Source organism: Bemisia tabaci, chromosome 10 (assembly GCF_918797505.1).
Source record: "Bemisia tabaci chromosome 10, PGI_BMITA_v3".
Taxonomy (NCBI): domain Eukaryota; kingdom Metazoa; phylum Arthropoda; class Insecta; order Hemiptera; family Aleyrodidae; genus Bemisia; species Bemisia tabaci.
In genome coordinates, this window is record NC_092802.1 from 35,179,903 (window position 1) to 35,201,767 (window position 21,865).

The 21,865-nt window shown below is 40.5% G+C and overlaps 2 protein-coding genes across 3 annotated transcripts in view; one reads left to right on the forward strand and one right to left on the reverse strand.

Annotated features, from left to right (window-relative positions):
* LpR1 (Lipophorin receptor 1) overlaps positions 1-21,865 on the reverse strand; it is a gene marked incomplete in the record, with an annotated part of 731,049 nt that overhangs the window by 518,964 nt on the left and 190,220 nt on the right.
* LOC109033679 (retinol dehydrogenase 11) lies at positions 2,328-11,123 on the forward strand. Of its 2 annotated transcripts, none has more exons than XM_072305526.1 (7): positions 2,328-2,650; positions 3,375-3,495; positions 3,798-4,001; positions 4,621-4,782; positions 5,247-5,369; positions 6,542-6,761; positions 10,863-11,123. In XM_072305526.1, the coding sequence occupies exons 1-7, from the start codon at positions 2,396-2,398 to the stop codon at positions 10,993-10,995; spliced, it is 1,218 nt and encodes a 405-aa protein (XP_072161627.1). In that variant the 5' UTR covers positions 2,328-2,395; the 3' UTR covers positions 10,996-11,123. The 2 variants fall into 2 exon arrangements, with proteins under 2 accessions (XP_072161627.1, XP_018901943.2); XM_019046398.2 differs by lacking the exon at positions 10,863-11,123 and adding an exon at positions 7,715-7,956 and having other exon boundaries at positions 2,332-2,650.

Genomic DNA, 21,865 nt, shown 5'->3' on the forward strand with positions numbered 1-21,865 from the left:
TTTCCTTCAAAGTTCCAGGAAAAAATCAACTTTTTCATATTTTTTTTCAACTATTTCATAAAGTTATATAACTTTTTTCATATTTTTTTTCAAGACAATGGCAGCAGCTGCAGCTCTTAAGAATGACCTGTTTCAACCCACTAAAATAGAAGTCATACGCAGCCCTTCCCTCGTTCTGCGTTTGATCAATTTCAACAGGAGCACATTAGCGATAGCGAGGCACCACAAACCGCCTTCACATCGTCGGATAGGCAATTTCGCCTCCTAGAAGTTAGAATAGTTATCTCACGAGCACCTTACGCTTTCTACTGCGTGCGGATAAGTACGATGCAATGTGACTATTTCTCCAAGAGAATCAAGAAGTCAAGAAAAATCCAGATAATAGCAGTGAACGAAAAAATCACGGATGGGCCTCTAGACAGCGTAAATTATAAAGAAATAAGCAATATAATTCGTATTTAATAATTCTCGAGGAAAAACTATCGCACAGAGGGAGGTCTGGTTGTCAACTCCATAAATTGCAAAAAGACATGTATATGACGTCATTGTAATGATCCAATTTGCCTTTGATCTGCGTTGAAAATACTTGTCAAAATGTTGACCAAGAGTTGACTTCCAAACTTTCCGATGTGTGAATCGTTTTTTTTCCCCCATAAGATTTTGAAGAGAAAACATGCATGACAACGGTACGGTGCTACGGACCACGGGTGGAGTTGCACAATCTTAGCAACATGGTAATGCTTTTGGTTCCTTTTTGCATAATGCAATGCATATGTTGTTTCTAAAATGAGCCAGAAATAGTGGTTCACTATTGCAAAATGTGGTCCACTTGTTTGCCGCGACGTTGCGACTAGATCGATACTGCCAGCGGTGACGGTATTATTTTTCCCGTCAAGTGTTCGCAATCCGGACCGAACTACGTTTTCAATACCGCAAAGAGAGTTTTCATTAAAATTATGAAATTTCCCGCGGAGAAACACATTTCCGGGGACCGAGAGAGGGACTCGGGTATAAAAATAAGGCGGGATTTGTGTGCACATTCGATATCGGACGGGAAGTCAGGTTGGCAAACAAAGGACATTAAAAAGTGTAATTTATCACGAGGCGGGAAGCGGAGTCGACTTTCCAGGTGGGCAGCCAACGACAGGAAAGGGGGAGTCGGGGGGGTGGAGAGGGGGTGGGGGCGGGAAACAAGCCTAATTACAATTTTAATTTGGAGCCGGTCCAGCCCTTGACTGGGAGTAGCTGGAGGGGGGCGGCGGAAGGGGGGGGGACGAGGGTTTAGGGTGATTGTTGTGATGAGGGGGGGGGGGCGGGCGGGCGGGAATGAAGCCTGTCACGATGATAGCGTTAGGTGTGTGACGGACACCCTCTTTTGAGGTGGCGTCCCGATTAATTTTGCTGAGAATTTAGACTTGAATGAATTTTATTGCTGTTTTTATTGATTTGACGAGTATTCCTTTATTTTTAATGATAATCACATTTTTTTTCAAATATTTACACGATGCTATATTTACATAGCGTAAGTATAAGTTGTGTGACGGATACCCTTTTTTGAGGTGGTGCCCCGATTGATTTTGCTGAGAATTTCGACTTGGATGAATTTTATTGCTGTTTTTATTGATTTGACGAGTCCTTTACTTTTAAAGATTTTTAGATTTTTTGAAATCTATATGGCGTCTTAACAAGGTGGGGAAATGGTGCTGGGTCCACACCATTTCGCAGGCAGAACAAGAAGTTCCAAAAATGCGTTGCGTGCAGAAATCTAATGAAATATAGGTAAAAAAATAAAAAGGTTGTAAAAAAGGATAGAGACCTAAAAAAAGGTTTTTAAAAATGCGTTACATTTTTATTTCCTAGAACATAATTAGTCTAACGTCATTAGACCATGATCATTATCGAACGTTGAGTGCGGTTGAGCTCATTACAGCTAATACCTTCCGGCCAAAGTATCACAAGCGCCATGCGACGTTCAGAAATTTTGCCGGCCATTTTATTTTTTTACAGAGAAAATTTTCAACGAAGCTGTCCGAGAATTTCGTTGAATTTTCTTTGTGCTATTGATAAAATTCGGTAAAATTTTCAAACTGATTCAGCCAACAATCTCACCTTGAAAAAATAAAATGGCGGCGGAAAATTTTAAACGAATGCGACGTGATACGTTGGCTGGAAGGTGACGAAATCACGACGAGTTAAAAGGATTTTTTACGTTCTTGATGCGATTCAATGATGATAAAAGACATTTTTCAGGCAGAAATGACGCAGCTAAAAGAATCCCGGGAGTTTTTATGTTATTCATAGACTTCAATGACGATATAACTTTTTTTTGCCGGGAATGACTCAGCTAATAGAGTCATGCTGGTAGTGGAGCAAAGGCATAGCGTATGCTCAGTCTATGCACATTTCAAATTGTGTGTCTAGTCACAAACTAGCGGTCGTGATGGTCCTTAGAGTCCGATTAAAAACAGTTTTGGTTTTCGCGCTATTGGTACGGTTCCTGGGAAACGTTGAGTGTGGATCTAGCAGCCCTGGATCTGGATCCAGCGTTTCTAAAACTGGCAGTTTTAGTTCTGGATCCAGCAGTTCTAAATCTGGGAGCAGTGGTGGACTCAGAGAGTATTTACATTGGAGAAATTGGCATATTCCGCGGGTAAGAATTCGCCTACATTTTTAGACTGAAATTCATAAATTTTTAATGGGTCAGTTGCGCTGGTCACAGAATCGTGTTTTGATGCTCGATTCTTGCAGATTATCTAAAAATGGTAATATCCGTCCAAACAGCAACTTTCTACGTTCGATATTAACCGAGTCAGTGTTCGAAACTCACAAAATGCCTCTAAGAAATCGGTCTTGGCGCCTAAAAAATCAAGTCTTTGCGCCAACGTGGCCCCTAAAAAATTACCCCCCCCCCCAAAAAAAAAAAAAAAATTCTAATTTTTCTGTTTGGTAATTTTTCAAAATTTCTCCCGAGTTACAGCTACTAGTTCTGTTACATCTTGCGTCTTGCAAATTTGGCCCCTAAAAGTCTTCAATGGCCCCTAAAAATCAAGCTTGATGCGCCACATGGCTCATGAAACTCAGAGGCAAGTTTCGAACACTGACAAAAAAATTGGCGCTTTGAAAAATTCGGTTTATGACGTCATTTACCTCGGTACTGACACTCTTGGTTTCTTCCACCTTGCTTTCGTCCGAGTTACACGATTAGCAACCAGTTCAAATGAGTGGTTCTTTGACTGGTATAAGGATAGGAAACAGGATAGAGAAAATGAGCTCGCTGGTTAAGTCGATAAAATAATTAATAGAATAAAAGTAAAAAAAATAATGAATTATCAAGTATCGTATATGAGATAGAATAATTTGTTTTCCTGTTTCAGATAATGAGTCTATTCTACAAAAAATACAAAGGCGAGGAAAGGATGGATGGCAAAGTGGCGATTATAACAGGAAGCAACACTGGAATAGGAAAAGTCACAGCCCTTGAATTTTGCAAAAGAGGTACAACTAAGAGAGTTGAGTACAACATGATTACAAGAAAACATGAATCTCACGCAAACCTCTTTTCTTCTCTACCTTTTTTGATTTCGTAAATAACTGCTTTCACTTGTGATCAGGCTTAATTAATATCCTTCAAGATAATTAGATACAATTGATAATTGGATAGATAGTCTTATAATTAGGTGCAACATGCGGCTCAACGACTTTTCAAAAGTGTATTCAGTCGGCTGTATCTCTTCCTTGCAACAGACCCAATGAATGCTTTACTAACCCGTGCTTTTTGCTAATTTTATTACATGTAGGAGCTCGTGTGATAATGGCCTGTCGCAATATCGATACGTGTAAGGAAGCTGCTGATGACATTTTGACCAAAACAAAAGAATTGAAAGATAGAGGCACTGTTGTGTGCAGATATCTGGATCTGTCAAAGACTAGAACTATTCGTGAATTTGCCGCGGATATCATGCGCACAGAGGAGAAAATCAATTACCTGATAAACAATGCAGGTATGTAATAATTATGTATGTGTCGCAGCCCAGCCAAATAGTAAAATCAGGCATTTTGTCAAATACTTAGGCAAATAGTAAAATCAGGCATTTTGTCAAATGCCTAGGCAAATAGTAAAATCAGGCATTTCGTCAAAAGTCTAGGCAAATAGTAAAATCAGGCATTTCGTCAAAAGTCTAGGCAAAGACTGGGCAATTGACTTAACAAGAGTAGTCTAGATGCATGAAATTACACTTTACCTTTGGTTAAGAGCCGTTGGTACCTTTGGTGGCAAAGAAGAGGGGTTTTTAAGAATATTATTGATTCGAAGAATATTTTCAATAAATCGATGGTTAAAATGCGAAATCACGTGTCTCCATTGCGGTGTTCCAAACTGTCCGTTCCTTTTTCATTCTTTCTGGAGAAGCAAGTTAACTTCATGTGTCAACTTTATATGCCAACAACGGCAAGACAACTTCATGAGGAAAAGAGCCAACTATAAATGCTTTAAGAATATTCTGCGAGCGGAGAAGAAAAATTAAGGCGGTTTTCGAGAGACCGCGTTGGCTACTTTTCCAAAAAGACGACAAAGTGTAACAAGAAGTCTGCAACGTTGCAAAATCGTTCCATATTTTTCAGGAGTCATGGCGTGCAAATGGGAACTAACGGAAGACCAACAAGAGATGCAGTTTGCAGTCAACTTTTTGGGCCACTATTTACTCACGTTGAAACTTCTTCCGAGAATTATTAAATCAGCACCATCGCGCATCGTAAACGTGGCTTCGTTGGCACACATATTCAGTACGTAAGCAAATAAGTAGAATATATAGAATAAATAGAAAAAATCATAAAATTCAAAAATATAAGGACAAGATTAGAATGCTGATATGTTGCCTATAATGTGAATAGACACTTTTCCAACCTTAAAAACATGGCAAGAATATGCAAACTCAGAAGAGCGTGTAGTAAACTCCGTGACATTAGTTGGGTTGAGATCGGACAGGCAACTAAACTAACATCGTGACAAAGCGTAGAGTATCACAAAAAATGAGGGCACTTCAAGCCAAGCTCATACTTTTGAAGACCATAACCCTTAAAAATTGCATTATGCCGATGCGCATTATTGCCAGTGATTGTCTATTGCCTGCGAACATATCTATCTTTGACACAAAAATACCATTTCACAGCTTTCATAAAGTTGAGAGAAATGCGGTTACTTGTTTCAACTGTAAAAGAACTCATCTTGATCCTCTGTAATTTCATAGGCAGCGGGAATATGCATTACGATGATATCCAGCTGAAAAAGAAGTACAACCCCAGAGTTGCCTATGGAAGAAGCAAGCTCGCAAACATCTGGTTCACGAGAGAACTTGCTCGTCGCCTTACTGGTATGCAAACAAGAATACGTCTCAAACTTTAAAAAATCTTAAAATTCAAAATGATTTAACGATAAACTACATTAACATAAAATGTATAACGTGGGAAAGTGAGATTACTTAAATCTTATCATCTAGATATGAAGCCTTATATGCAAGAACAGTGGATGTCGCGCTTTTAAGTTTTGAGAAAATCACATTTAAATTGTTTAAAGCTGTGCGGTTTGACATCTCTGCAGCAAATAGGGTTCAGCCAAAAAAAGTATTACAGAACAAATCCTCCTCTAAAAAATGAGCTTTAGAAATTTAAATTCGAAGCAAATGGCAACGAGATACAGTGATTATAAAAAAGACCACGTCCGCTATTTTACGGGGAACTATTCACCTAGCTAATGTAAGAGAGACATAGCTCTTTTGTCATAAATTTACGAAATTTGACTATCTACCTTGGCAATCGATAAAATGCCTGATTTCACCAGTTGCCTGCGACAAATCGATTATCGAACCGTTCTACAAAATGTTGCTAAAATTGCACCTGAATTTTCTTATTTTCTATCACATCGCAAACTCATCGAACACTGGAAAAAAGACACATTGGATCTAGAGTCCAGACTCTTGAAAACATTGAAAAGAAAAAAGACTCTTGATTCAATTAGATTTAAGCTTAGATCAAAAGAAAATCCGCTCAAATTAAGAGGCTTGGTTCTTCATTTAAGCTTAAATCTGATTGAATCAAGAGTATTTTTCCTTGTCGATGTTTTTAAGAGTCTAGACTCTAGATTCAACGTGTTTTTTTCCAATGAAAACCTCATGCAGCATGCCCAGGATTTTTCAAGTAGCCGACCCGCCTTCGGATAAATGGTCTAATGATCCCTTATGATCAGGGTCCTATTCGAATTCTACGAATTGGACCGCCTTGAGTAGAAAGGAACCAAGCCACATCAGATATTGCTAAATTTAATTGGGCAATTTCATTTCATACAAAAAAAAGGTACTGCAGAATTTTGAGCAAATTTCAGTGAATTTTTTGCGCAGCACGCAACAAATTCCTTAAAATTTTCGAAGGAATCCGCACGAACGTTCTCTTTGTTACAAATTAAACTGCCGGTTAAATTTTGCAATACCTGATGTGGCTTGGTTACTTTGTGTTAAACGCTGGTCCAATACTTTTTCGTTTATTTCAGAAAAACGTATAAAAAATGTGACGACTTACGCGTTGCACCCAGGGGTCATCGCAACAGAGTTGTCACGTCATCTGGACACGGCCGCACGCCCGTGGATCAAAAAAATCTACGAAAGCCGGTTCGTGAGATACTTCATAAGAACACCTGAAGAGGGAGCTCAAACGACCCTCCACTGCGCTTTAAACGCGAAAGCTGCTAACGAGACCGGTCGATACTACAGGTAAGTTCGACCTATTGTGCAAGATATAAGGGACAATAAGGGACAAAGTATTCACCGGAAAAAAAAATTCGCTTGGATCTAGAGTCCAGACTCTTAAAAACATTGACAGGAAACAAAACTCTTGATTCAATCAGACTTTTTGCCTAAATCTAAAGGAAATCCACCTAAATCAAGAGGCTCTGTTTTTCCTTTCAAGGAAAAATCTGATTGAATCAAGAGCATTTTTTCTTGTTAGTGTTATTAAGAGTCTGGACTCTATAGATCCAAGCGACTTTCTTTTCCAATGTTGATCATGAGACAGAGTATGGTACTAAGAACCAAAATACATCCCCACTTATCAGTTTTCACTTGGAGTACGACGGAAATATACAGAAAACTAGGGGCACCATAGTGTTTTTCGCGAAATTTTACATGGGAGAGTGGCCTTAAAATGATTCGATGGCCGCCATATTTCGTGTCACAACGACATGCGATATATCGCATCGATCAGTTCCATGTTTTCAGCCACTTGTAATTTTTATCGAATTTGGAGATCGCATTTCTGCTGTCACAAGACCAAATAATTCACTTACCAAATTAGACAAACTAATCAACGTGATTTTTAAGGTAGAGTTTTTAAATCACGTTCGAGTGTAGTTTTGACACCAGTATCAAATGCGATATCTCCCTCCTTTAAAAAAAAACTCTGCCTTTTTTACGCTGTTTCCTTAGTCTACGCATTGAATTCTCTATAAAAAAGAGTATGCCAAAAAATTGTACCGTTGTTTTTTCTTTTACGTATGTATTAACCGCGTTTACAGCGCACTAGAGCACTCTGTAACACCTAACCGCCACTGGACTCTGTAAAGGTAGAGTTTCCTGGAAGCTGTTATCTCTTTATTTTATTTTCTCTTTCTCTTTAATCTATTTCCTCTCTCATTCTGAATATATTCCTGACGGACACTGTTTATTAGCAACTGCCATAAAGCGAAACCCAACAAAACAGCACGAGATGATAAACGCGCCAAGGAACTATGGGATTGGAGTTGGGATAAGTTGAAAATAGGCGAACGCGACTATGACCCATTCTCACCACACTAAAAGCAACCGACATGAAACAAGTGGAGATCCTTTCTCGATGCAGAATAAAACAACATCTTCCTTTCATTACCTCAATTGTATTACTTATTCTGAAAATATAAAATATTCTAACAAATTTGGTCAAAATATTACTTACTGAACTTCAATCCTTCATTGGTTACACACATAGCATAGGCGGGACTAGGAGGGACCGAAGGCCTAATTTCATGCGTGGCCCCTTTCCGGAAATTTAAGAGATTTTGCCAAATACGTGCGTGACAACTTTCGATTGAGAATCATTTGCGGTAATGATTACAAAATCGCAGTGATGTTCCATTTGAACTCTTACTAGTGGTAGCCGTAACCGGTAATAATAATGTTTTATACTATTAGATGATAATTCAAACGCTTTAAGAACGGCATATTAGTGGTAGTGATAAGTTCACATTTTAGTAAAATTATCCTTCAAAAAATTCAATAAATGAATGATCGATTATCGATATTTTCCCGTTTGAAGCTATGGTATAGAATCGATTATTAAGGTGTTCGTTGCGAACACCCTATTCATCGATCCTTTTAATTGGTTTAAATGGTAGATCAATCGATGTACGCAAAGCACGCATTGCCACCAATTGGAATCAAAATAAAATTGAGACTGTAGCATTTTTAGTTACGGATGACACCATATGCGTCTATTAACTAAGAACCTGTGAAACCGCCACTAGACCACAAGACAAGATTTATTTGTAAGACTTCATATTACATATTTGCTCTGAGAATTCCACGTAAAAAGCTGTTCAAGCGCCGACAATTTTGGAAATGGAATCCCTCGCAAGAATAACGTGAACAATTTAGACTAGTCAAATCTTACTCTACTATGTAAAATCATGAGATGAGAGTCACACGTAACGCATGACGCCTAACACGTGAAGCGCTTGTGGACCACAAAGCGGTCAGGGAGCATAGCAGTCGTGAAATAATGATCATACAAATGCCACTAAACTACCTCACCGAGTAACGTTAGCATAGCTGACCGTGTCTACGTGTGCGCATCGCAATGTGGTCGCAAAAAAGTCGGTACTTTTTCAGTACCTTCCTTGACCGCAATCTGAAAATCTCGCTCGAATTGCGACAAAAATGACGAAAAATGAGAAAAATTCCGGACCATCTTGCGGAATTTCCGCACTTTTTCAGTACCTCGGCCTTGTCCACACGAACGCGGTTCGCGGAACTCAGTTCGAGGAACTTGTTCCCGGAACAAGTTTTTTGCTGAGCTGAAACTTATTCCTCCAAAACCTGGAATTTCCCCCGTGCTCCGAGCTTCTAAATATGTTTCTTTTGATGTGAATTTGCTTGTTTTTGTTTTTCACGTCCTTTACATATGATCTTGACATTTATTTTTGTTACTTTGGCGGTCATAATAATCTATTATTTTGCAATAATTGTACAGTTTTATTGAAGTTCCGGTTCCAGTTCGGACGAACCCGTGTGGACAGCATGCCTCGTTTCAAGGAATAAGTTCCGGGAACTGAGCAAGTTCGAGGAATAAGTTCCGCGAACTGCGCTCGTGTGGACAAGGCCTTCCGGATCGCCCTCAAAAAATCAGTACTATTTCTGGACTGTCCGGAAATTCCGAACTTTTAGACACCCTGGACTTGAACCTTAGCCCAATTACATGACGTCACGTGGGCAGATCCAGCAAATTAGCAACATTTCCTTTTATCAACTTAAACCTATGAAAATGCATCGATTCTTGAAGGGGCCGGGGGCAAGAATCGATTATTTAGCATAGGTTTAAATGGAGGAAATCCGATGTTGCCAAATTGCTAGATCCGCCTCTGTGGTGTCATATTACGAGCCGCGGTCCTAGGGGCTATTGGACGATTCGTCCACATTGATAAAAATATCTGTGTTCTTGTGTTACTTTTGGTTAATATGGGAAGTGAAACACAACCCAACACAAGTTTTGTGTTGATTTTGATGCAGTTTGCGGTAAAATTAGCGCAGAAAACAAGGGAAAGACTGGGAAAATGCACTCCTCCGATTGCAACATTGGTATTCACCACTCGCTTTTATTAAATTTCTTAAATAAAACTAGCTGACATTTTCTCTTGAAATTGTCAAGGGGAGGTTAGGGTTACTTTAAGTTTTACTTTCCATATTAACCAAACTTTTGCTTTGAAATTTCTCTCTGTGAACTCTTTTTCGTCCAGAGTTAAAATCGGTCCATGGTTGATATGGCCAATGAAATGTGTCTAATTTTTTTTTCCGAATAAATATTTCAATTTTGCGACCCAAAACGAAAACGGCAAGAGAGGGGGTTGGTGGATAGAATATCTCTGAGTCATTGCAGTAAAGTTTACAGAAACGTGATAAATAATTGGCTTTTGGTGGCATCTTGAAGGTAACCGTAACAGAGACTTGATTCCTTCATGCACAAGCCAAACATTTTTGCTATTGATTCGTTGTGTTTAATTTTCTCTTGAAGCTAATTTCATCATAGCCCGCACAAAAGAACATAACTTAATTCCAAGATTGCAAAATCGACTCGCACAATCCGCATTTTTGCTAGACTGTATCCGTGCAATTCATGTCCGTATATTTTCTCATTTATGCATGAGATCAGAAGAGAAATCAGTAAAAATTGCAGTTAAAATGCTCAAGATTCCCCTGGTAAAAATGCAATTTGCAAGGGGAAATTTGGCAACATTGAAATGTAGTTACGTTCTTCCGTGGGGGGGGGGGGGGAACGACGCACAGTGGATCGAGTCAATTAGAAAGGTCGGACAGGAAATTGTTGATTAAAATTGCAAATTTTGATGTTTATTTCATCACATTTTAAATTTATAGGAGAGCTTCCAAAAGAAAATTTCACGAGAAAACCGATGGAGCCACTTTCAGAACCTCAAAGTTTTGTATAAACGGAGTTATAAGCGTTTAAAGTTTCCAAATTTTGTCCGATCTCTCCTATTGACTCGATCCACTGTGCGACGATCCGTTCTCTATTTTCTTAAAATATTCATTGCGAATACTGTTATTCAGCAACTGCCACAAGGCGAAACCCCTCAGAGCAGCAAAACCTGGACGAAAAAATGATGAAAAGGCCGAAAAGTTATGGGACTGGAGTTGGAACTGGTCTGGGCTCGGCAATTACAACCCGTATTCACCGATGTAAAAGCAACCGACATGAAACTGATTGAAGTCCTTTCGTAATGCAGAATCATAAAGCCCGATTTCTTTCATTTTCTCAATTTTTTTGATGATTTTAAAATAAATCAATTCTCATTGATTTGGACGAAAGAACACTCATTTTACTTTGATCCTCCGTTCCTTACACCCATGGGCAAAACTGGCGGATGACCGATGATACTGATACAATCAACGGCTCATTATGCTGCCGTGTTCAGGAAAAACGCCGTATGAACCTTCAGGCGTTGCCAAATTGCCTTCGATAAAATACGAATTTTCTGGTAAACTTATGAATATTTTTCTTCTGAATTTTCAGATGATTTTTCTAGCAGTCTCTGCTTAAGTTTCTGGAAATTTCAAGGAAAAATGTTTATGCCTTTCCTTAATAATTAACATTTTATCGGAGGAAATTTGGCAACTCTTGAATGCTCATTGGCTGTTTTATTACGAACAGTAAATTGTTTAAAATCAACGTCGAACAGTCGTAACATCGCACCCGTCCTTAAAAGATACTCATGATGGACCACTAGACAAGGTACGAAGTTGAGCATTCTGATACATATGTCATTATCCAAATTTCACGCAGAACATGATTCACCCAACGAAAATTACTGAAATTAAGTCCGAAGAACCAAGATATTAAATGTTTCTTGACGCCTGAATTCAAACCTCCCGCTCATGAAAACACAATGATCTACGTGAGTTAAATCACGCACAAAACGTTACCATGATGGTCTCTGCAATGTGAGCATCTGGCAGCTTAAATCTTGAAACTTCGACTCAGCTATGGCAAATTGTTTATAGTTTTAACAACACAGGGTGGGAAATGAACAGTGCTCGATTGAGAAGCCTGCCGAAACCGCTGTAGTACGAGATTGGACTCAGTAGAGTTGCGTTTCTTGTGATCGGGATTCAATTCTCCCGTAACCAATGTACCATAAAAACGTTAATATCGTAGCTAGGAGTTGATTTCAATAGCTTTCGTTGCGCGAATCGTGTTCTACATGAAATTTTGAAGAATCATGCACCAGAGTGCTTAAATTCGTACCTTGTTGAATGGTCCATTTAATCTAAAAAGGCAAGCATAGAGAACTTTCCTAACTTTTCTCGGAAAACACATATTATCGGGAGAAACGAGACAACGTTGGAATGCTCATACGGCAGGCGTCGAAACACAGCATGGGCGATTATTCTAACGCGAGTTCAAATAATCGCGCCAAACACAGAGCGGCCGCGGCCGGCGTTAAACGCACATTAGCGCCTGCAAGACTGTGGGAATACTTCACGCATTGCGCCAAACGGTGCGTTCGGCGTGACACGCATATCAACGCCTACAAGCCTACATGAATACTTCTCGCATTGCGCCAAACGCAGTGCGATTTTCCCGTAACCGATGTAAATTAAAAACGTGAAAACCATAGTTTGGACTTGATCTCAATAACTTCCGATGCGAGAATTGTGTTCCGCGTGAAATTCTAACCGAGAAACATGTATCACATGCTTAAATTTGTACCTTGGCTAGTGGTTCATTGTGTGTTATTTGGTTTTCTATTGGTTTTTCAGTTGAAAAGTTGGTCAAAAAGAGTAGTACCATTATTAGAATTAAAGAATTAAATTTAAAATCTAGCCACTATACATTTATTTTAAGTGTTTTTTACTTACATAGCTTAAAACTATAGTTATTATTATTTTTTGTGGCAAAGCTCTGAAGCTCTGATGATGGCTCGGGGTGAGCCGAAAAAGCTTTAAGCTATGTAAGTAAAAAACACCTATAATAAATGTATAGTGCCCAGATTTTAAATTTAATTTTTTAATTCTGTAAGTTTTTGTACACACGTTACATATCGGAACACAAAAAGTAGGGGTTGGACTTTTTAAATCAAAAGAAACCGGTGGCGTGGCGTGAATGATCGATGGTCGATTGTCGATATTTTCCTATTTGAAGCTAAGGCAAAGAATCGATTATTGAGGTGTTGGTTGCAAACACCCTGTTTATCGATCCTTTTCCATTGGTTTAAATGACAGATCAATCGATACGTCGTAAAGCACTCCACGCCACTAAAAGGAACTATCTAGTTGTAACTTAGGCCCTAAAACACTAAAGAATATTTGAATGAAATAGCCCATGTCACAGTGGAGATAGTTCATTTTTATTCAAGCATGTTCGATTACGTAGTGCAATTTCAAATTTTTCCAGGCAATCAAGGTTTCGAATGATGTCATGACACTAACGGTCGACGTCTTTTTGCTCATCTGGAAAAAAGTTCACATACCGTCAGAGCTTTTACTTTTTCTCCCTCTGTGGGATTCAAAATTCCATTAGTTAAGTAGTAAATTAGTTAAGTACTCCCTATCATCACTTCCTCATTGACGTCTGTAATCCTGGACATAGGGATATTTTACGTCATCGTAGGTGATTTTTGGTGCCACATCAATCTCAAATGCCGTAATCCGTGAAAAAAAAGTTTTAATGAAATGAAAGTAGGTATGGTTTTTTAAAATTTTTTATCACCTTATTTTCGAATTTACGATTGCTTTTACGTAAACATTTTTTTGGAGGGCGGGGGTGCGAGGCGAGATTTTCCTATTCTACACGCGCGTACTAAAGCAAATGAAGCCTTCAATGTAATTTTTTTTCATTTAAAGGAGAAAATGAGTCAACATCCTCTTATGTAATTAAATAAAAATGTTTAGAGAAAAACCAAAAAAAAGTTTTTGAAAATCCATCGAGTAGACCCTGAGAAAAGTGTACCGTAAGGTCAAAATACATTGTTTTGAGAAAAACTGGTTCGAAGCTTTCAACACATATAAGGATCGCATCACTTCGTTTGTCACAAAACGTTGCATAGCTTATTCTATAATGATCAGAATTAAAGAGATGTGGTCTTAAATCACAGATGAGGATATGTAAAATTCGATTGGAACAAAAAACCTGGAAAAATTTTTGGGGAAAAAAAATCTGCACACAAGATTTTCCGCTATGATACATTGCACTGGAAAAAACCACATTGGATCTAGAGTCCAGACTCTTGAAAACATTGACGGGAAAAAAATACCCTTGATTCAATCGGATTTCTGCTTGAATCAAAACGAAATCCGCTTATTAACCCTGGTAAAAATTGGCAGTAGAATCTGTATTCCAAAATACCATTGACCTACGGCCGGCTTTAAGATTTCCAATAGCTTCTATAGCAGGCTACACAATTTCTTATAGTCTTTTATAGCCGATGGCGACTAAGCAACAACCAGGCGATAAAGTGTATGCTAAACGTTACTAATTACGGATGCTAGGACTTAATGCGTTTTTGGAATACTGCTCTCTTTTTGGGCCGTAGTATCTTGATTTATTTTGCGAGGAAAGCTCCGTACTGTTGATGGATGCCTGCCATTACTAATATATTAGAGCGCCTTCAGTTTCGTATGATACTGTGCAATACCTCTGGTGTGAAATAGTTGCTTCAAGTGCCGTGGCAGGCGGGCAGCCAGCGCGAAACACGTATTGGCATGGCGCCTACAAACCTAACAGGGATACTTCACGCGTTGCGCAATGCGTGAAGTATCCCTGTTAGGTTCGTAGGCGCCAGTGCGTCGCCGCTCCGCTTTGTGTTAGGCTCTAATATTTACTCGTAATCTGGCGGAGTCAGCGTTATTCAACTCATGATTTTGAAATGTTTGCACATACTGTATCGATCATTCTCATTTTAATTGATGAACAAAAATATGTATTAAAGGAAAATATAATGTGTGTTTTGTAAATATTAAGGTGGTTCCGTATCAAATTTAATGATTTCCAAAGCACACGAATTTCTACACAATTTCTTATAGCCTTTTATAATCGATGGCGAAAAAGCAACAGCCAGACGATAAAGTGTAAAGCCCGGCGATAGGAACTATGGCCTAGCTGCATAATTTTTTATCGCTTCGTATGGCCCGGCCGTATGATTTTCTCCGCATTCTACAGCCAGCTATATGATTTTCTGTAGCCTTCTTTAGCCGGCTGTAAGAATCCCTCTGGTATTTTGAAACGCAGCTCTTATCGCCAATTTTTACCAGGGCATTTTTGAAGCCATTGTGCACTAAAACCAAATAAAGCATTGTCTTATCTTACCTTAAAAGTTGAGAAAAAAAAGAAAAAAAATGAGCTACTGCTAAAAGCGAGCAATCTCTAAATGGCAACGCTGAGATGTACTTAAGTTTTTTCATCTGATACACAAAAACGCGAGTGCCGCCAAAATCAAAACGACACTTCTCACGATCCGTGGAATATCAATCGCGGCGGAGGAAAACCTCTCTTGCCGAAGACGACAGCACAGAGCACTCCCGTCCGAGGAAAAACGCCGTATGAGCATTCGAATGTTGCCGAATTTCCTCTCGAAAAATATATATCCTTGCAGAAAGTTATGAATATTTTCCCTTGAAACTCTTACACACTTTAAATCGGATTGCATTTTGCAAAAAGGAACCACTAGCATTGCAATGTTGCGAAGATTGTGCAACTTCGGACGCTAGTAAATTCCGCCGAAAATGGGTAAATTCCGCCGATTTTCCATCCACCGAAAGTGTAAATTCCGCCGATAGGTGCCACCGAGCGAGTGTAAATTCCGCCGATGGAGGAAAAGGAAAATGTTTTTGGAACGGCACTCATATTCGGCAAGAGCATCAAGTTAAGATGTTATCTGTTTGAAGGTAGATCTGCGCTCGAAGCCGAAGAGTTGCACTTAGATGATATCAGTAAAACTGATAGCGGATGGTTTGGGACGGAACGCGAAATGTACATGAACTCTGACTTCAGTAGCCGAAAAGATGGAGCCGAGAGTGTCCGTTATGACAAGTGAGAAGGGGAAATTTGAATGAAATTTAAAATTCACCAAGACCGTTTCAAATTTGTTAAAACAGTTTCATACCGTTTCAGCACAGTGAAAAAGTGAAAAACTGTTGGTCTTCTTACGACATGGGTCTCTTTTATGTTTTATTTTTTGACGTGGGGCTCTCTACACCCTAAATGTTTATTTTCTACGCTCTCCTCTCCGACTTCAACTCATAGACATAGAGGTAAGCAAATTTGCACTACTTACAAATCCTGTTTCAAAAACATTGACCGGCGGAATTTACATTTTGGGTGGACGTCATATCGGCGGAATTCACAAATCGGGGGAATGATAAATCGGCGGAATTTACACTCCAGAAAAATAAAATCGGCGGAATTTACAACCTCCCGCAACTTCTTTTGTCTTGGAGGAAAAACCCGATTATCCCTTAATAGTTTCTATTTTACTCGCTAAAAACTGTAAATTTAAGACAAAAATTACCATCTAAATTTCACAGTTTTTCACAATTTCCGCAATTTTATTGCAAAGGATGAAGTTGCACAATCTTAGCATCATTGCAATGCTAGCGGTTCCTTTTTGCAAAATGCAATCCAATCAAAGTACGAACAAAATTCTCGGAAAAATCCAAGGAAAAATATCCACGCATTTTGCCGGAAATTCGTGATTTGTGCATGGAGATTCGGCAACGTCTGAGTGCTTAACCGTCGTTCTTCCTTAGCACGGCAGAGGAGACGTTGAGTTCGGTGACCCGGCGCTAAATACCGCGGCGCTTCCTGGATGTTCGACGGGAAATCCGGGTGTTTCCACCGCCGTTCGCCCGGTTTCCAGCCCGACGAGCACTTTGTTTCGCCGACCGATATGCAGTCGTCCTGTCGTCAGCGCAGCCGTATTCCACTGTCGATTCGGTGACAAAAGGATGAATCATACCTCACCGACCTTCGTTAGTGAGTGTGTTCGCGACGAGCAAGCACAGATGATTTGTTCGAGCCCTGAATCAGTATATCGCCGTTGGTTGAGACTGTGAGGGGCTCCGCCCAGTGTTCGGAACTCACCTTGGAGCTTCAGGAGCCGCCATGTGGCGCATCAAACTCGATTTTTAGGGGCCAAATCGACTTTTTGCCTGTGTACTACGGCGCGTTTAGTGACAAGTTAGCCGCAAGATGTTTTAGTTACAGAACTAGTAGCTGTTACTTGGGGGGAATTTCGAAAAATAGTACTTTTACAGTACTTTTCTGGTACATTCCCAAGAGTTTCAGTACCTCCTCAACGCTGTAATTTCAATACTTTTTCAGTACCTCCAATTGACGAAATTCGAAAAATTTCAAAAAATTTAATTTCTCGCTCTAATTGCGACAAAAATGATAACAAATTAAAAAAAATACCGGACCTCCTTGCGGAATTTCCGCACTTTTCAGTTCTTCCGGACCACCCTTAAAAAATCCGTACTATTTCCGGACTTTCCTGACTTGTAGACACCCTGGATTTGGAATAGACTCTTTCGCCTAAAATGATCAGGACAGGTCTAACACTCAATGTTAGGTGCAAGCAATCTTGATCATTTTTCTAGCCTTACGATAGCATCTTCTACCCGTTCCGTTGCCCCAAATCGCCCCCCCCCCCACCCTCGATTCCAGACGACAACCGTTTAATAAATCTTTGGCGAAGGGTGGAACACCCCTCCTCCCCGAACTACCTCTCGCCTACCGAAGAAGATCGAGTAGGAGGCCGGGGAATTTTGCCGGAACAATATCTCCGGGCGTTATTAGAATTTTGATCTGTGCGACCCCCCGGCCCCCTCCCACCCATCTCCCCGTGCCCCCGTGACCCCCTTGCTCGACGTGACGAAAACAAAGCTGACAGCGCTCCGTCACAGCCCGATGACGAAAGCGATCGCAATATCTGTCACTCGGCAGGGAAAAAATGGATGGAGATGAAAGGGCGAGAAAAAATGTGGAGCAGGGCTTCGACGTCGAACTGAGCGACGAAATCCTCGCTCTCTCGTAAAAACCTTAGTTCGAGTCGAATAGAAAACATCTATTAAATCATTCTCGAGGGATAATTTCTTTTAATTCGACTGGAATCCCGTTTAAAATATCTGCGAGGTGCCTAGCATTTTCATATGAAACATTTTTTTTTTTTTTTTGGAAGAAAGTAAATAAAAACTTTAAAAAATCATCATCGTCATCATCATTTCGTGATTTGCATGACCAACATGCAAACAATGGATAATTTGCAGGTTAGGTTAGGTCCAAAATCAGATGAAACAAAAAAAGAAATGAAAACTGGTCAGTAAATATTTTGCTTATCGCCGCACGATGGATCGAGTCAATAGAGGAGGTCGGACAAAATCCGGAGACTTATATTTTTGATAATATGAGACAAAAATGTTTAAAAGTGGTGTCATTGTTTTTTTTTATTTTTAAAAATTTCCTTTCAGAGACAACCCTTGAAATAGAATTTGTGGCGAAATAAACATCAAAATTTGAAATTTTAGCCAAACAGATCATGTCCGACCTCTTCTGTTAGCTTGTTCCACTGTGCGCCGATGAAACTGCAAAAATGCTTAAAATAATGGAAGGAGTTACGACAGAATACTCCTCTTCTTCTTCCTTCCCCCACAGGACTTCGGCTCAGCAAGTAATGCTTCATACACGGAGAAAAAAACTTCGTGCGTGAGACCTGAAGTTGAGGTCATATGGATCTCTGAAGTTTTCGGATCACGTATCTAAAAACTTGAGGTCCAGCTGCCGAAGTTCAGGTCGGACATCTAGGCACTTCGGTATGTACCGGAGTACTTCAGATGTGTGACCCGAACCCTTCGGTATACATCGAAGTACTTCAGATATCTGACCCGAACTTCGGCAGCTAGACCTCAAGTTTTTAGATACGTGATCCAAAAACTTCAGAGATCCATATGACTTCAACTTCGGGTCCCACGCACGAAGTTTTTTTCTCCGTGTATGGATGAGCCAAGGAAATTAGCTGTACTCAATATGTTCACTATTAGTTGTAACTTGTATTCCAAATTCGGCTGTAATCGGACAAACTAACGAGAAAACCAGGAGGTCACCAATCTCCACAGTTGAAGGATCATTCTCGTTTTCGCTTCCATACTATTTTCATACTATTTGCATTGCTCCGTCTCCGTGACGCGTAAACAAAGCAAAAGAGTAACAGGCGTGAAAAAAGAGATGGAATGATTGCAACCCTCATTTTTCCCCTGCATTTCGTTTCCCTCTATTTCGGCCGGGCGCGACACATATTTACGTGCGACGTTGCCGGTTCCTCGAATTTAGGCATAAAATCGAAATTCTGTTGGTTGATGAATGGCAACGCTGGGAACACGTTCGAACTTTGGCCCGGATCTCGTTCCCGCCACTTTTCTGCCTCGTTTCGCCGGGCAAAGGACGGGGGCGGGGGGGGGGGGCGGCAGGATGGAAATCGGATCGAATTTCCCCTATCGAGATTCATTTTCTTCCCGGCGTATTCAACATGTACTTATTTATTTAGGCACCGTCATTCAATAAGCCAACAGGTTGCCAAGTTTCCGAATTCGGGGCCGCGCTCGAAAGGGAAATTCGCGAGAACTCACCCGATTCTGTAACGTTGACGTGTGGCGTCTTGACGCGAGAAAAATCGTGTGCGCGGCGTTGTTGCCGGTTGGTACGGGAAATCGGGGAGTTTTCGACGGATTCGCGGGGGATGCGCGGGAATTCCGCGACGATCTGGCAAGTGAGCGTTGAGTGGTGCGACTTTTCAGCGTCAGTCTTCCTGTGTTCGCCTGCCTCGTGTGAGGAAGAGAGCTTTCATACGTTGAATTCAGACTCAGCGGCGAGGCGCGAATGATCGCGATTATCGATATTTCCCCGATAGAAGCTATGGTAAAGAATCGATTATTTAGGTGTTCGCTACAAACACCCTGTTCCTCGATCCTTTTCCATAGGATTAAATGGTAGATCAATCGATATATCGCAAGGCACGCAATGCAATTGGAAAATAGGTCGCGGAATTGCGTTTCAGATCACTCTGACAGTCGGGTGGAATCGGGTCTCAGGATACCTGACGTAAGTCGGATGAAAATGCATCGGCAATCGGAGGAAAGAGAGAAGAAAGAAAATGAGGAGAGGAGGGAGAAAGGGGGAAAAGAGACGAGGAGAAGATAGGGTATAGTAGAAAAGGATGAAGAAGTGGAGAATATTGAGCTTTTCAGCTTGGATAAATTTGCTTAACTTTATGATAATTAGTCAAAAACTTGGACAGGTCAGGACGAGTTCCTAATCCAAAATGCAAACGATCCTTTTTACATTCTTGAAAATATGATTCGTCGGTTTTTTATAATCAAGACAACTACTTCTGGGCAGTGGCGTGGCGTGCTTTGCGATACATCGATTGTTACGCCATTTAAACCTATGGAAAAGGATCAATAAACAGGGTGTTGGCAGCGAACACCTTTACAATCGATTCTTTACCTTAGGTTTAAATGGCATAACAATCGATAAATCGCAATTCACGCCACGCTACTGCTTCTGGGAGTCTTTCGGATGATTAGTGGCACTTGGCGAAGAACGGAGGCTTCCTTCAACAAAATTTTCCGCTTCTGAGCAAATTTTCTCGAGGCTTCTTTTGTACCGTTTGTACCTCCCATGCACTTTTAACTATATTCTGCTTGGGAAAGTGCAATGATGAAATGAAGAAAGAATAAACCGAAAACCACGAGGAATCGAACCGGAATGTTGATAAATGGATTATGATGGGAGATCGCATACCCCAAAGACTACTTTCTAGAGTTTATCACAAAATTCTCACATTTCCGCATGTGACAAACAGTGAATGAATTTCATTATAACCCCTCGATACAACTATTTTACCTCCACGGATGGCCGTGTTGCATACGCACGGAGATGAAGGCGTTTTTACTTTCCGGGTAATACAGGCCTGACAGACAGGCCTTCTGGGGCAAAGAACAGTTTAAGGAGCGACTATGAATACGGCCTTTAACCAATGCAGTGTGTCTACTGGTAAACCCGAGGAATCAAAGTATGTTGATAAATGGATTATGTTAGGAAATCGCATACCCCAAAGACTACTTTCTAGAGTTCAGCACAAAAATCTAAAAATTTCCGCATGTGAATGAATTTCATTATAACGCCTGGATACAACTATTAAACCTCCACGGATGGCCGTGTTGCATACGCACGGAGATGAGGGCGTTTTTACTCACTGGAAAAAAAAACACAATTGGATCTAGATTCCAGACTCTTGAAAACATTGACAAGAAAAAGGACTCTTGATTCAATCAGATCTAAGCTTAAACCAAAAGGAAATCCGCTCAAATTAAGAGGCTTGATTCTTAATTTAAACTTAAATCTGATTGAATCAAGAGCATTTTTCCTGTCGAAATTTTTAAGAGTCTGGACTCTAGATCCAATGTGTTTTTTTTTCAGTGTTCCGCCAATAGGATCCCTCCAAATCTCTTTTGTCTTCTTTGTCTATAGCTTTCTCTATCAAAATCAATAATCAGCCCTCGGGGCTGAACAAGGCCGAAATTCGAGCCGAGCGTAATCATCGCCCACAAAAATCCGCCGAAAAACATTCGATCCGACCCGAGTTCCGTTCCGCCCCATCGCTGTTCCGAACCCCCCCCCCCCCCCCCCATCACTGGATCTCGTTTAAGCCGTCCTGATTGACGTGTTTCATCTCGCGGCGGGGCGAACGAGGGAAAGGGGGCGGGGGTTGCTCAAAAAGGATTAAATTTCATTGCGGTTCGATCCGTTTTCGTTCGTTTTTATTCCGCTCTTGACTTCCGAAAAACTCTCATTTCCTCCGTCGGGCATTCCGGCTTTGGCGTGGGCCGCGCTCTAAATAAAGCTTCGTTCCACTCCTACGACGACGACCTCCGGAGAGAGGTCGCGCGACTTGGATCGTCGCTCTCTCGACGTAAGGGCGTATGTCGATTCTCGCATGAGCCCCAGAAAGCATTGAGTTGTGTATGAAGCAGGGCTCACGTAGAAATTGAGATGAGCCGGA